The sequence below is a fragment of the Carassius auratus genome, chromosome 38, assembly GCF_003368295.1.
Source record: "Carassius auratus strain Wakin chromosome 38, ASM336829v1, whole genome shotgun sequence".
NCBI lineage: Eukaryota > Metazoa > Chordata > Actinopteri > Cypriniformes > Cyprinidae > Carassius > Carassius auratus.
Genome location: NC_039280.1, coordinates 15,832,189 through 15,848,744, shown reverse-complemented (window position 1 = coordinate 15,848,744; position 16,556 = coordinate 15,832,189). Strand labels below are relative to the sequence as shown.

Below are 16,556 nucleotides of genomic sequence, written 5' to 3'. Positions count from 1 at the left end.
CTTGGAAGTGGTGCTAATAAGTTGATGCCCTATTGCTTTGGAAAAATAAAAAACATACCACCTATTAGGGATAGTTCACCCAAAAATCAAAATGATGTCATTAATAACTCACCCTCATGTCTTTCCAAACCCGTAAGACCTCCATTTATCTTAAGAACACAGTTTAAGATATTTTAGATTTAGTCCGAGAGCTCTCAGTCCCTCCATTGAAACTGTGTGTACGGTATACTGTCCATGTCCAGAAAGGTAATAAAAACATCATCAAAGTAGTCCATGTGACATCAGAGGGTCAGTTAGAATTTTTTTTAAGCATTGAAAATACATTTCTGTCAGAATAAGTTATTAATTACATAATTTAACAAATTGGGCGTACTAACCCTTTAAGCATCGATATCGCGATATACGAATCCACGATAGTCACATCACAGGATGTGCGAGGTAGGCTGTCATAGTTGATCTGTTATTCATTAACCGTACGGGCAAGCTGCTCCCCGGCCCTTGACGAATGTGATTCACGGATTAATTGCACAACTTAACCATCATAGAGTGAAACTTTATCATTTGCATGTGTTTTAAGTCCTGTCAGTTTAACAGGGCAGAGAGCGAGAGAGATATCCCTCACGCATATTAATCAATTGACACGATGGTGTCGATGTTTAAATCATTTAAAATGAGAAGGTAAGTGTGCTCACCCCATTTTTGTTTGTAAGAAAAAAATTAGATATTCATATCGCAATATATATCGCAGAAAAATAAAATATTGTAATGTCATTTCTTCCCAATATCGTGCAGCCCTACCACCTATGCTAAACTCTACCCTAAACATAACCAAAAGTGTTAACAAAAGCAAACAAGGCATAAAAACGCATTTGATGAAGCAACCATAACATTTTAGTTTACTTCTACAAGTTCTACAGTGCTGTACCAGGTGAGCTAATGAGCAAGTTTACTTCATCAGAAAATCCATACATATGGAGTTGCCTATGTATTAGGTTACAAATCATGTACTATGTTAAAGGTGTTTTGATGTCATAAGATATGTGAGTATGTGGGACAGTAGAGGCATGTAGTTTTTCCCCAATGAGCCTGTGTTATATATCGATTATGAAATTGCATAAAGATATACTTAAGCCCTTCTTAAGTGGGTCAAAAAAACAAGTTCAACAATTGCATTAAATATGAATTTAAACTATAATATTTTTTTTTTACAATACATTACATTTTATATAATACATTTCATTGTAAATACCTTGCAATTTATTGTCCTAAAACCTTACCTTAAGTTCACTTAATTATTTTTTTTTAAAGTATGTTATTTCTGTAATCGGTGCTCTTTTTAAAAAGTATGCTAAAGCGTATTTCTTTTTAACAAGAGAATGTAAGGCCATCTTTAATCCCCAATGTGTGCATATCGTTACTGTCATATTGAACTAATTACCTTCATGCCAGATAACTAGTTAGCTAACCACCTGTCTTCTGCTCTTTAATACAACTCTTTTTACATCAATAGCTCTGTTTGTCATAGAAACTCACAAAACACTATGGAAGATGAGGTCAGAAAATATGAATCTCAGCTGTCCTTTACAAAACCATCATCTGACTGTATTTTATAATACTAGCCACTGCTCTTTTCAGAGCCACACGCCTAGGAAAACTTTACTGTCACACTGGCGTACCGGGAGCTGCGGCCAAGCATCAAAGCTAGAACAAATGTCATCAGTGTGCATCTGGATGGAGTATTTGTTTTGCCAGGAAACTCTCACTCGCCATCACTGTTGTCCTCAACACATTTTTATTGTTATGTTTTCATTTAAACAGAAAGTTAGTTACCATCTTGCAATAACTTAGATTTATTGGCATTAACTGATAACTTATAGTAAACATGCTAGAAGACCCCACTCAAATGCATTTATCACATGGATGAAACAAGAAATTTACAAGCATTGTAAAATGCATGTGCAGAGTTTAGCTGATGCAAAAAAACTGAATGATAAACTGATCAATTGAATCAGGTTTGAAACCTAAAAAAAAAAAAACCTTCCTAAAGAAATTACACATATGTTAAAGCATGGGTACTGTGTACAAAATCTTGAGTAAAAGTAAAACTTTTCCAGGTTTTATGTCCTTATTTAAAAAAGAAAAAAAGAAATACATTATTTACCTTCAAGCTATCTCAACGTTATCCAAATCTAGATTTTTTTTCTGTGGTAATATCATGTTTTTTGTTCTGTGGAAATACATGGGAGTGAGTAAATAATGACAGGGTCATTGTTTGTGTCACCTATCACTTTATATATATATATTTTTTTTAAATCTTAGCTTTTGAAATTGACTGATAAAATCAAGAGACAGAAGGGGATTTTCTTTTTACTGCACAAAGCAATCTGGTGATCTGCATGTTCTGACTATATAAGGCTGTAGTACAAACCAGATTTTAAACTACAGCCAATATCCTGAAACCTGTTATGTGAAATTGTTAAATGCAAAATTCAGGCAGAGGTGATTTTATAGCTGTTTGACACTTAAATACAGTTGTTTAAAGACTGATCACTGAGCGTGTTCACACTTGAGTAAATAATTTAAATTAAAACACATTGCTTTTGGTCAAAGACTCCAGTGAGCTGCTCTGATAAATGAGGGCACTCTCATTTGTGCCGGGCCTGCTGTCCTAATGTGCTGTCAAATGGGATGCTTTGCACCTGGGCTGAGCCCTACCTTCTTTATGTGTACATATGTGTGATTAGCAATTAATTATACATATTTTGGTTATGAGTGGAAATCAATTGTCTTTCCAAAGACTGGAGACATATTCCTGGCTAGAAGAAGAAGAATGGGTCAAGATCCACATTCAAATGACTAGAAATGAAATGAATGTGTCTTGTAATCCACTGACAGGTAGAGGGAGCTACACCTTCATGAGAACCTACATTGTTTTGTTGAAATGCCAAATGTTTTTGCAAAGTGTTTTCCTGTTTTCTTGAACTTTCTTGAACTTTGACCTTCAGATAAATGTATGGCACATACTAACTGCACACACACACACACACACATAAGGCTTACATACACATATATTCCATGTATACAAGTATTTCTTTAAGACAACATCAAAGTGCATTTGGCTTTTGAAATGCGACATAGTGTATGAAAAGTTAAAGTTGCATCGACATTTTGCACAGGCAAACAGGCAAAAGTCATATTTTCTTCATGAACTGTAAAAAGTCACATACGAACTATACAGTTTCAGCAGTTTGAACCACATTTCAGTACAGTGGATCCATTATAATTTCAGAACAGAATTCACTCTTGAGATGACTGACACTCTGGAAACCATTCTTTTTTTATTATAACATGCACTGATGAATCTGTACAATAAGAATAGGGAATTTTATTATAGGCATAATTGTTTACATTATTTTCTAAACCTGCACGCTGTTTTTTGTGTGTGTGATCAATGCAATTTCAGTTTATTAAGAAATAATTATTATTTTTTGTCTAATGCAAGTTTTCTAAGACAAAATGTTAACCTGAGGGAGGGCAATTAATAAAAAACAGGACCACAATTGATTTAAGTAGTTTAAAACAAAATACTAACTACTCCTACTGTCATTAATACTATTTATAAATAAATAAATTTAAAAAAGCCTCCGTAAATTCATTTTGGTCCATAAAATTCAGAAGAAGAAAAAATCTCAAGATCCTGATGTGACTGAATGATATTTGTGCTTTTATATATATATATATATATATATATATATATATATATATATATATATATATATATATATATATATATATATTGAAAAACATCAACATGCAGGTTTGGACATGATGGCGAATAAATGATGACAGAACATTATTTTAGGAGATGAAATGATATGATCTTAAATCTCAAGTCGTCTGGTGGCAGTAGTTAGTCTGTGATGGACTGTGGTTTGGTTAATGTGTGCCCGAGCTCTTCTCGCCCTCACTGAGTGTTAACGAGTGAGAGCTGATAAATGACAAGCCGTATCCTACTGAGATAGTATGGTGCATCGCATCTGTTTCTTCTCTCTCTCTCTCTCTCTCTCTCTGTCCCTCAGCTGGGAGGAGGATGTGGGTGATACATGAGAGCGACTCTCTTCAGTCTCCTGTGAGACTAGACAGACGCCACTGGTCCATTGTCCTTAGATGGTGATTAGAACACGACCAGCCTTGGAACCGCTGCACATATATTAATCATTTAGACTCAAACTCCCTGCAGAGTGCAGTATGATTGGCTAATATCCCTGTCAATGGGATAATGCACCTCTCACGCTCACAACAGGTTGGTAAATCAGTCTAAATGGGTCAGACTGCTGTAAATGGATAGGTTAATCACAGAGCACAGATAATATGTCTGAATTAACTTGAAATTACTGACGATCTCTGAGTGATCTGACTTTTAGAGAGCAATCGGCTGTTTTTTTCTTCTTCTGGATATTCTTGTTGACTAATGGTCTGAAAAGGTGACTTAAAGTGATAATTCGCCTATAAATGAAAATTCTGTCATTAATGAATCACCCTCCTGTCGTTCCAAACCCATAAGACACAAATTAAGATATCTTAGATGAAATCCGAGAGCTTTCTGACCTTCAGTGCTAATGAAATGTTCCAGAAAGGTAGGCAGGACATTGTTAAAATAGTCCATGTGACATCAGTGGTTAAACCTTAATTTTATTAAGCTACAAGGAAAAGAAAATATTTATACTCTTCCGTGTCAGTCTTCGAGGCACATTTACGAAGGTAACGCGACGCATGGTTATTGGAAGCAATACAAAAATAAACTTTAAGATTTGAAAATGTTACTATAATAATGCATGTTGTTCATGATTTTGATCGATTATTGTTTAGGCCTGTCCTCCTTCATCTTCTCTTCTAGCTATTTTTTGCTCTGCGCTTCGCAGTGCCGCCCAGTTCTGTTTCTTTTTCTGCTGATAAAATAGCAAGAGCTTTCAAAAAACATATACAATGGCTTTATTAATAACAGGAGATGACCGTTGGCCTGCCAGTTTGGCACAACTTGTGTTGTCGGAGGCCAGCCTCTCTCCTTCTCTTTCTCTCAGGCCTGAGAAGTGTGACTGCAGCAGAGAGATACACTGACATCAGGGAATACTCAGGAGTGATCACAGTTCTTATTCCCCACAGAGAGAAGGAAAAGAGTGCCGTTTCTCCCCTGTGGCCTTGTTTGCTTTCCTAGTGAGAGCATTTGATATTTCTTCAATATGGTGCCTTTGTCACAGTCGTGCCCCCCGGTTTATTGATCACTGCCTCTGCAAGGCCCCTCATAACACACAGACACATGTACACACACAGCTAATGGATTAGTTTGCTCAGAAATTAAATATTTTTATTTAATCTGACATAATGTGGTGAGAAAATAATAACAAAGTCATTTTTTGACGGTTCCCTTATACAAGGTCGGGCCTTCTCATGCGTGTAGAAGAGACAGGTGTTTTATCTAAGGACATGTAGTTGAGTGATATCAGGTAGTAGGGACATTTTCTGCACGCTGTTCTTTAGTTTTTGTTGTTTACTCGTTGTTTACTGACAAATACTGCGACATGGTTCTCTATATATGGTAACAAATCCTGTTTCACACAGGTATGTTTGTGATGATTAATAGTGTTTTCAGCATCTGTCGTCTCAATATGTGTGGATAAAAATTATTGTCATATTATATACACACAGAAGCTAAATGATATTAACCATAACCTTTCAAAGTAATAATAGTATTTATTTATTTTTTGGGGGGTGGGGGGTATTTATACATGTATACATGTTATGAAGTGCTGGACCTTATTTGTCAAAAATGGAAATGCTTGTGATGTTTTCAGAATCTGTCGTATTAATATGTGAGGACATGAACATATAAGAAATATGAGCATGATAAAACTCTATATTGTCATATTATATACACACAGAAACTCATGATATTCGTGGCAAAAGATAAAAGTTTGGTAAAAGAACTTCATTTTAAAACACATATATTTATGCGTGTTGTGAGGTGCAGCACCCTATTTGTCAAAAACAGAAATGTTTTGTTGTAAATTATATCTTAATTTAGTTACATTGCAAGAGAATGACTAAATATTCTTAACATTTCATCAGACAACATTTTGATGATAATTTTGTTCTTGGATCACTGAACACAGAATACAGAAAAAATAACTCAGAAAATACAGAATTTCAGAAAAAAATAACAATAATTTAATGGGGCCCAAAATTAAAAGGAAAGCATGTAATGAATGCTTTTCCCCCATTGTTGAGATAAAATTTACATTTTGTATTGCATATGAAATTTTTTTTTTTTTTACAAAAATATTTTGTCCATATCACCCAGTCTTACTTCATTGAATCATTAGTAACCATTAAAATAAGCTTATAGTTTTTTTTTTTTTACCTTAATTGACATGAACTAACAATGAACAATATTTAGAAAGCATTAATTATTTCTTAGTTGATGTTAATATCAGCATTTACTAATACGTTTTAATACATGCTGTAAAATATGTTCAGTTGGCTAATACTTTAACTAATATTAACAAAAGAGGTCTCCTTGTAAAGTGAGACTGAACCACTCTCTTAAAAGCACCATTTAGCCCCTGAATGAATGAATGAATTTGTGAGTGAATGAGTGCACAATGTTAAGTAATATTCTATTTAAATTCTATTCTTTAAAAAACTTGCCCCTTTTAGACATGCACTCAATTCATTTACTTGTTTTCTTAAAAACAAAACAAAAATTAGCTTGCTCTATTCTTTTTCTATTCTGTTTTATTTTTATTTATTATGTACAGCAATTGCATATTGCTCTTTTGTTGCTTTTGATTGCTTCTATAGTCCACATCTGTAAGTCGCTTTGAATAAAAGTGTCTGCCAAATTACTAAATGTAAATGTAAAGTAATGTAATATATTAAACAATGGTTGTAAACGTTGTCAAACTTCTGTTTGTGCATTCATGTGTGTTTTTTGCAGCAGGAAGCTGTGAGAATGAGGAGCGCGTGTTTCGTGAACGCATGCGTCCCAGGAAGAGGCAGGGGGCCGTCCGGAGGAGGGTGCATCAAGTCAACGGACATAAGTTCATGGCCACCTACCTGAGACAGCCCACCTACTGCTCGCACTGCCGCGACTTCATCTGGTGAGTCCCGCAGCGGCCGTCGGATGCTATTTGTACAGCTGCGTGTGTTGGTAAATCATAAGATATGTTGAGTTTTGACCTAACCAGTGTACATTATCCCTCCTCACGGGTGGTTTACCCTCAGTGGGCTGCGTTTACATGGTAACGACAGGAAAAGCCCTGGGGCTCAGAGCAACAATATGAGCGTATTGAGTGCGTCTGGCCTCCTCCACACCGCCATGCACAGGCACGCTGTGTCCCGCCTCTCTAGAGAACAGAGGAATATGACTGTTTTATAAGATAAGGTGCAGAGCTGATGTGTGGGACTGAAACTGAAAGACGAGCAGTGAATAACAACAACACCTCACAAAATCTACTTATTAAAGAATATTTCCTAAAAGTGTACTCACCCTCAGGCCATCCAAGATGTAGATGACTTAGTTTATTCACTTGAAAAGATTTGGAGAAATGTAGCACTGCATCACTTTACACCAGTAGTTTACACCTGGGCATCACATCACACCAGTAGATCCTCTGCAGTGAATGGGTGCCGTCAGAATGAGAGTAAAAACAGCTGCTAAAAACATCACAATGATCCACAAGTAATCCACACCACTCCAGTCCATCAGTCCATGTCTTGGGAAGTGAAAAGCTGTGTGTTTCAAAACAAATTAAACAAATCCAGCATTTTAAAACTGGCTGAAATATAAGTCCTCTGTCATTCACCGGTGAAAAAGCCGTCTCATCTGAATCATGAGAGAAATATGCACATAGCAAGCACCGTTTACAAAGTGGAAACAGTCCAAACTACTGTTCTAAACTAATATGTTGGTGGATTTTGATGTGAGAGGACAACATGGGGTGGACCTTTTCACTGGAGGAGGCATCGTTATGGATTCTATGATCATATTTTGGACAAAATACACAATTTCAAGTAAGAATTCCTTAATGATGAATTTGGAAACATGCAGCTTTTCGCTTCACAAGGTGTAATTGATGGACTTGAGTGGTGTGCATTACTTGCAGATGTGATGTTTTTATCAGCTGTTTGGACTCTCATTCTGACGGCACCCATTCACTGCAAAGGTTCCATTGCTGAGAAAGTGATGCAGTGCTATATTTCTCCAAATATTTTCAAATTAATAAACTAAGTCATCTACATCTTGGATGGCTGTTGTGCTGAAGAAACATCTTGGACGACCTGAGGGTGAGCATACTGTATTCCATTTTGCATAATCAAGTTGGAAACACTTTGTCAATAAAATGCAACTGCTAATGTTAACAGATACAACTTTTTAAAATTCTTAAAACGGTATTAGTGCATTTTGATATTAATGTTGATAATATCATGCTGATAATGCTGTAAAATTAAGGTTCATTGTAATACTACTGAATGTAGTTGGCTATATGTTAACAATTGGAAATATATTTAAAGTATTAGCATAATGTCCATAATGATAAAGAAGGCAGAGCACCTTTTTCAAGGTCACGTGCAAGCAAAAATGGGATGAAGCAAGCAAAGCTATTCATTAGATGACTAGTATCTTGAGATTGTCAGTTCAAAAGACAAACTATCCTTAGTGCAATATGTACCATGCTACAGTAAGTTTATGCATGGCTCTCTCTCTCTATCTCTCTCACACATTTGGTGACAAATCACAGTGTCTTCATATTTACACCACAGAGAGACTCTTTCCTCGTGTACAAAAACATACAGGAGATCTTATCTCTCTTGTTTCTCTTCACAGGGGTGTATTGGGAAAGCAAGGATATCAGTGCCAAGGTAGGCAAATACCATATTTCTCAATGTCAGATGTTTTGTCAAACAGACAATTTGTTAGCTCATAAAACATGTTAACTACTATAAATCTAAAGCAACAAAACACGTGATCATGTTGCACTTTTCCATACACCACCAGTTCAGAGCGAACACAGCCATTTAGCTAACATCACCATGATGACTCATGCACTATATTTCACCGATCAACGTTTTCTTCAAAGGTCTCTGTTTTCCACAGAATATCATAACATCATGCATGTGGGTATTCTGCGGAAATTAATGACAGAAGTTAAAGCTGATCTCATCTGCTTGTATCTGTTGATCAGTGTGCACCTGTGTAGTTCACAAACGCTGTCATGAGCTGATCATCACCAAATGTGCGGGTCTCAAGAAACAGGAGGATACCACAGAGGAGGTGAGAGGAACCTGTCGAAAACCACACATGAGGCCTCACTTTTATTATCTCACGTAACACCAATGAGAGTGAAATACATACTTTTGCTTAGCACAGATGTCTCCTCTAGAGTTTTAAACTGTGTACAAATTTGCAAATATGTCTTGATTGAAATGTCAGCAATTTCAGTATAAACTAAATATTTTTCATCAAATTTATCCTAGAGTTACAGGTGCTATCCACATAAGTTTTTTTTAATGTATTTTTCAATACTAAGAAATATCCATTAAATCTCCTGAGCTAAAGAGCAACACCTGCACAACAAATCATGCCTCTGTTGTGGAAAATTATACCACGATTTTACTGTTATAAACAAAATTATTATGTAGCCTTTATCACATTAATGTTAATACGCACAATTGTAAGTTAATAATATAATATATTTTATTTATTTTTTTACATTTTGCAGCCTCACTTGTTTTAAAATGCTTGTAAGTGCTGCATAAACGTCTTCCTGATCCTCTATCGCCCCCTGCAGGTGGGATCTCAGCGCTTCAGCGTCAATATTCCTCATAAATTCAGTATTCACAACTACAAAGTCCTGACGTTCTGCGACCACTGCGGCTCCTTACTGTGGGGCCTGCTGCGACAAGGGCTTCAGTGCAAAGGTGAGAGCGGCATTCTGGGAAATGTAGTTAAAGAGCTCTCCCAGGAAAAGCTGGAATATTAGGAAATAATTGATCATTTAATGGAATTTGCATAGAATTCTCTGTGAGGAGTGCACATTTTTCATTAAAATATTTTTGCAAGCTATATTTTTGAATGCTTGGGTAAAACTGCCCATTAGTCTTATGGTTTATTATTTAATCTATTAATTTAAAAAAAAATGGTAGTTGACATACAAATGAAAATATTCCCAGATATATAACACATTGTTGTTTTAATATAATTTGGATTTTATATTTTTCAGCAGTTTTTTTAAATTATTTTAAAAATTGGTTTTGTAATTCTTGTTTTAATTTTAATTTATATTTGTATTAAAATTGTAGTTGTAGTGTAGTGTGTTTTCATAATTTTTTTGTATTTCTTAAATAGTTTTTAATTTTTTTATTTCAATTTTAGTAGTTATTTATTTTAGTATAGCAGTCTTAAATGAAAATGGGAAATGTCATCTTGGCAATTATCTAAAATAAAATAAGTTAATATTAATTATATTATATTATATACTTTATTTCAGTTCTGTTCTTGTTTAAAAAAATTCTCCTTTTTTCATTTTTTATTTTCATATTTTTTTTATAGTTTATTTTTAGTTTTATTTAACTATAACATTCCTGCAGTAACCCTGAATCTTCCAAGTTACAAACCTAAAATTGTAGTTTTGTGTGTTTTCATAATTTTTTGTATTTCTTAAATAGTTTTTCATTTTTTTATTTCAATTTTAGTAGTTTTATTTATTTTAGTAAAGCAGTCTTAAATGAAAATGGGAAATGTCATCTTGGCAATTATCTAAAATAAAATAAGTTAATATAATATATTATATTATATTATATTATATTATATTATATTATATTATATTATATTATATTATATTATATTATATTATATTATATTATATACTTTATTTCAGTTCTGTTCTTGTTTAAAAATGTTCTCATTATTTCATTTTTTATTTTCATAATTTTTTTATAGTTTAGTTTTAGTTTTAGTTAACTATAACATCCCTGCTGTAACCCTGAATCTTCCAAGTTTCAAACCTACTCACATTGACATGCATTGAAATACACTGTAAGTTCTCATGCCCTCTCGCTTCATTTTTCTGTCCTCAGTTTGTAAGATGAATGTGCACAAGCGTTGTGAGAGTAATGTAGCTCCTAACTGTGGGGTGGACGCCCGGGGCATCGCTAAGGTGCTGTCTGACCTCGGAGTCACTCCAGATAAACTCTCCGGCAGCGTCCAGAGGAGAAAAAAGGTGAGACGGAGAAGTCAAAAGCCTCCTCCATGCAGCTGTAGATAATAGGAAATACACTCTGATGATTACTAATGACATAATGGCCTGCACAGCGAGCAGCACTTAGGTACCTGATTAGGCCTCCTGAAACATAATGATGATTGAATGCTGAAGATGATTTGTTCCTGTTTTTAACACAGATCTCTCAGGGCCCAGATGCGCAGCCCTTACCCATATCCCCACAGTCAGAAGAGGATCGATCCAAATCTGCTCCCACATCACCATGTGACCAGGGTAAACACACACTCGGAGCTCTGGATTAAATACATTATCGTGTCTTATATACAAGAGCTTTGTGTAGGAGACGATTGATTACCACATAGAAGTGATCAATTCTGTAATTTTACTCACCCTCATGTCATTCTAAACCTGTAAGACTGGCTTTCTTCTGCGAAACATAATCGATGACGTATAATGTTAGTTAGAAAACAGATTTGCTTCTCATAGACTTTCATTGCATCTTTGTCTAAAGAGTGGAAGTCAATGGGACCTGCAACAGTTTGGTTACTTAGATTCGTGACAATATCTGCTCTTGTGTTCAGCTGAACAAAGAATCTCAAACGGGTTTGGGATCACATGAGGGTGAGTAAATGATGACCGAATTATTAGTTTTGGTATGCTTTTAAAAATATAATGAACTTTATGTGGAAGTCTATGGAGTCTTTGTAGCAAAATGTGAAGGTTGTTTTTTTTTTTGTCATGCAGTGCCTTTTTTTGTTTATAAAATCAGCTATAAAAGAGACATAGTCTGTTTAAAAGCTACAACTTGTCTGTTATGATGTTTTATTTTAATTTTGGCACTTGGTAGCATATAATTCATTTCATTATACGGAAATGAACAGCTGGGATATTTGGCAAAAATTCTTCTTTTGTGTTCAGTGGATGAAAAATGTCATGGCTTGACAACCAGTGCTTTATAAATATGTGATTTCTGATTTGATATTCATCACATGGCTATATAACTTTGGACACAAAGTAGTTTTTTTCACACTAATTACTGGCTGTACATTATATCAAAAAAAATGTGCTAAGATTTTTTTTATGTTTTAAAGAAGTCAAGCAGCCAATGCTGTGTTGTAATTTTTATATGACAAAAAAAAAAAAACAGTAAAAAAATGTAACGTTGTTTAATATTATTACAGTTTTAAATAAGTGTTTATATTGTAATGTATTTTAAAATGTGATTTATTCCTGTGATGCAAAGCTGAATTTTCAGCAGCATTACTCCAGTCTTCAGTGTCACATCTTCAGAAATCATTCTAATATGATGATTTGCTGCTTTAAGAAACATCTCATATTATTAAAGGGGGGGTAAAATGCTAGTTTTCACTCAATATCCTGTTAATCTTGAGTACCTATAGAGTAGTACTGCATTCTTTATAACTCCAAAAAGTCTTTAGTTTTATTATATTCATAAGAGAAAGATGGTCTGTACCGATTTTTCCCGGAAAAACACGAGCGTCTGGAGGCGTGACGTGTGGGCGGAGCTAAAGAATCACGAGCGCGAATAGGCTTTTGTGTTGAGAGCATGTGGAAGCTGTGACATTACCGTGAGGGAAAAACCATCATCCAAAACAAACCATGGCTAACAGTCAGATTCAGCGTATATTTATGATCCAGAATCAGATCCAGAGGCTGAAATTTAACAAGAGCAGCATCAGCAACGACGTCTCTATGTGGTATGCACTGAAACTGTATATTTGCTTAGCGGGTTTGAAAAATGACTAAGTTCCACTTTATGTCGTCTTTTTTTTTTTTTTTTAAGCTGTACATGTGGAAAGTGCAGTTTGATGACAACATCACATGTTGTTTACTTGATGTGCTTACGCGCCGATAGCTAAGTTAACAACACAGAGATATTTGAAGCAGTTTTACTCACCGCCTGCGGTTCCAACACACGATCGTGACCCTTTTTCGTTGGGATTGCATCATCCTTAAGAAATAAACGATGTGCAATCCGAAATGCAGGGAACAAACACAAACACTTGCACAACTCCGTTGATACTCTGTAAAAATAAACTCCATCCACTGGTCCCTTAATGCTGTTTTTTCTTTGGTAATCTGTGCAGGGTTGTCTTGCCCTGGCAACCAAAAACACACTTCTTTTGTGACATTTCGCGACGCTCTCGCTCTGATCAGTGAATGTCTGTGCTCTCAGTGCTCTGCTATACGGGAGCGTGCGCTCTTCCGGCAGAAGTGCCCTCAGGACCCATATAAGGAAATTCAGCTCCATCTAACGTCACACAGAGCCATACTCGAAAAAAACTTTCCGAAACTTGTGACAAACCGGAAGTAGTATTTTTGGAACAAAAATACTCCTTCAAATGTACAACTTAATTTTTGAAACTTTGTCCATGTTTAGCATGGGAATCCAACTCTTTAACAGTGTAAAAAACTCAGTATGCATGAAATAGCATTTCACCCCCCCTTTAATAAAGTTGGAAACAGCTATGCTTCATGATATTTTTGTGTAAATATCCTTTAAGAAATAGAAAGCATCCAAAATAACAGCATTTATTTGAAATAGAAATTATTTAAAATATTATAAATGTCTTTATTGTCACTTTGGATCAATTTAATGCATAAATAAAAGCATAACGAAATCTTTAAAATTCTACATTATCTCATGCATTACAGGAAACTTTTTTTGTTTGTTTGTTTTGTTTATTGTAGAACTGAAGGAGGAGAAAAGTGTGACTCAGTATGGGTTCTCGTAGTGTGTAATGTGATTTTTACTTCTTGTTTTGTGATCTGCAGATATAAAGGACCTGGAGAACATCAGAAAGGCTCTTTCGTTTGACCATCGCGGTGAGGAGCTGCAGCCAGCCTCGTCCTCCTCTCTGACCGAGGCCAGAGAGAACGGAGAGGTGAAGACGCCCCGAACCAAAAGGATGACGCTGGAAGACTTCTCCTTCATCAAAGTGCTCGGGAAAGGCAGCTTTGGCAAGGTGTGAGGTTTCTGTCCTCTATTTTCTGCATTAAAGGGATAGTTCACCAAAAAAAAAAGAAAGTTCTGTCATTAATTACTCATCGAACGACGTGAGGGTGAGTAATTAATGACATGATTTTTCATTTTGTGTCCTTCCAAGGGTGAGAAACTATCCCTTTAAACACCAGTTTTGTTTCCTGTGTGAATATAGTTTGTTTTCTTCAAGAATCGGCTTAAAACATCTCTTCCATCTGTATTCGACCCTCTAACTTTAACACTCACTATTCTAATTCTATTCTTTAAAAAATCTAACTACCTTTCTAATCTTTTTGTATTCTATTTTCTTTTCATTTATTATGCAGTTGTATATGTATGTGTGTGTTTGTGTAAAGACCTCTAACTAGCTTGCTCTATTCTTTTATTTTTTTATTCTATCTGTTTTCTTTTTATTTATTATATTAGTTAAAATCCCATGCTACGTGTACTGTGTTAACCTAACTGAGACTTGTTATAGTACTTATATATCATTGCTCTTTTTGTTGTTTTTGATTGCATCCACTGTCTTCATCTGTATGTCGCTTTGGATAAAAGCGTCTGCTAAATGAATAAATGTAATGTTAATGTAATGTAATAAAGGCCCGGTTGTCTTCTGTGCAGGTGATGCTGGCAGAGTTAAGAGGCACTGATGAGGTTTATGCGGTCAAAGTGTTGAAGAAAGACGTCATCCTGCAGGACGATGATGTGGACTGCACTATGACTGAGAAACGCATTCTAGGACTGGCTAGAAAACACCCTTACCTGACCCAACTATACTGCTGCTTTCAGACCAAGGTCAGAGACCGCATTTCTTCTCTAGCGTCAGCTCATCCTCATTACAAACTTGGAAACAATGAGCAAAATTAACAACGAAGGCAGTCACTACAGTACATACCAATATAGTCTGCCTATTTAGAAATGATGTATTGCAGAATGCCACTAGATGGAGCTGTAATATTACATGATGTCAGGTGTTCAGAAAGCAACCCTTACATTGCAGCTTTGATGCTCATTTGTACGGTTTTGGGAAACCTGACAGCAGTTTAGCTCATTATCTGAAGATGGCAAGATTGTGGCTTAGGAAATAACCAAAAAAAAACAAAACAAAAAAAAACAGCTCAATCAATAAGGGATGAATTTTAAACATTTAGGCTTAAAATTTTACATTTTGATAGGTTTACAGCTAACAAGGCTTCTAATTAAAAATGAAAACCATCCATAAAAACAGAAATTTTCCTTTATTGAAATGAGAACAAAACAATAAATCTAAAGCAAACTGATAAAATTAGCTGCTGTCAATTTGTGCATTGAAATTTAATATGAATAAAATAAATAAATATTTATTGATGTATTAGCATTTCTTCTTGTTATTAGAAGAACTATAAAAAAACTCTTTAACCTAAAATAACTGACAGAAATAAAATAAGATCAAATACACTAAATAAAAAATGCAATATAATCATTAAAAATCCCAATCTTCAAATAAATAAATATAAATATTTTGTATAGTCAGGTTTCCAGCTAAAATACTTTTAATTAAAATGAAAACCGAAATATGTTCCTATATTGAAATGAGAATAATGCAACAAAAAATTAAACAAACTGCTTAAAATTCTGTTATAATTTTGCCTTGATATAAATTGAAATAAAATGTATGAATTAAGATGAATACATATTTATTGATGTACTCCCATTTCTTCTTATCAGAAGATCTATAAAAAGCACTTTAACTTGCATGTACTTCGATTTTCTCGAATGACCTAAAATAAAATTAAAATTAAATAAAACCATAATTATAATCACGAAAAAATGTCAAACATACAATATTTAAATAAAAATAAATGTAAAAGAATTGATGTACCAAATAAAACCAGAGTAGTTAAATAAAAACACACAGATAAAAGAATAAAACCCAACAACTAAAAAGTTATAATAATGTAACTCTTAAAAAAAATGTGTTATGTAATTTTACTGAATATAATAGAAACATGTTGTTCTTATTAAGAGCTGGGCTCTATTTCCTGATTTTCAAATGATTTTCAAGTCAGGAAAAGTCTTTCTGAACATTTTTAATGCTTAAAAATACATTTATACAATTATGTTTAGCTCTGACACGTTTATGTAATTATTGTTCTTTGTGATAATAAGTGTTCTACAATGTTGACTTTTACAAATCTCTATCCAATATCTAGTTACAGTGATTTATTGATCAAAATGTGTGTGAACCCATTTCATAAGATACATCCGTCTCAGTCACTTATGTATTATAGATG

At 34.5% G+C, this 16,556-nt stretch overlaps 1 protein-coding gene across 1 annotated transcript in view; it reads left to right on the top strand.

Annotated features, from left to right (window-relative positions):
• prkceb (protein kinase C, epsilon b) overlaps window positions 1–16,556 on the top strand; it is a 94,555-nt gene that overhangs the window by 45,419 nt on the left and 32,580 nt on the right. Inside the window, exons 3-10 of the mRNA XM_026224453.1 lie at window positions 6,995–7,157; window positions 8,885–8,919; window positions 9,243–9,331; window positions 9,849–9,978; window positions 11,137–11,279; window positions 11,459–11,552; window positions 14,076–14,266; window positions 14,905–15,078. Coding sequence (XP_026080238.1) covers window positions 6,995–7,157; window positions 8,885–8,919; window positions 9,243–9,331; window positions 9,849–9,978; window positions 11,137–11,279; window positions 11,459–11,552; window positions 14,076–14,266; window positions 14,905–15,078 — 1,019 coding nt within the window. The remainder of the gene's footprint in view (window positions 1–6,994; window positions 7,158–8,884; window positions 8,920–9,242; window positions 9,332–9,848; window positions 9,979–11,136; window positions 11,280–11,458; window positions 11,553–14,075; window positions 14,267–14,904; window positions 15,079–16,556) is intronic.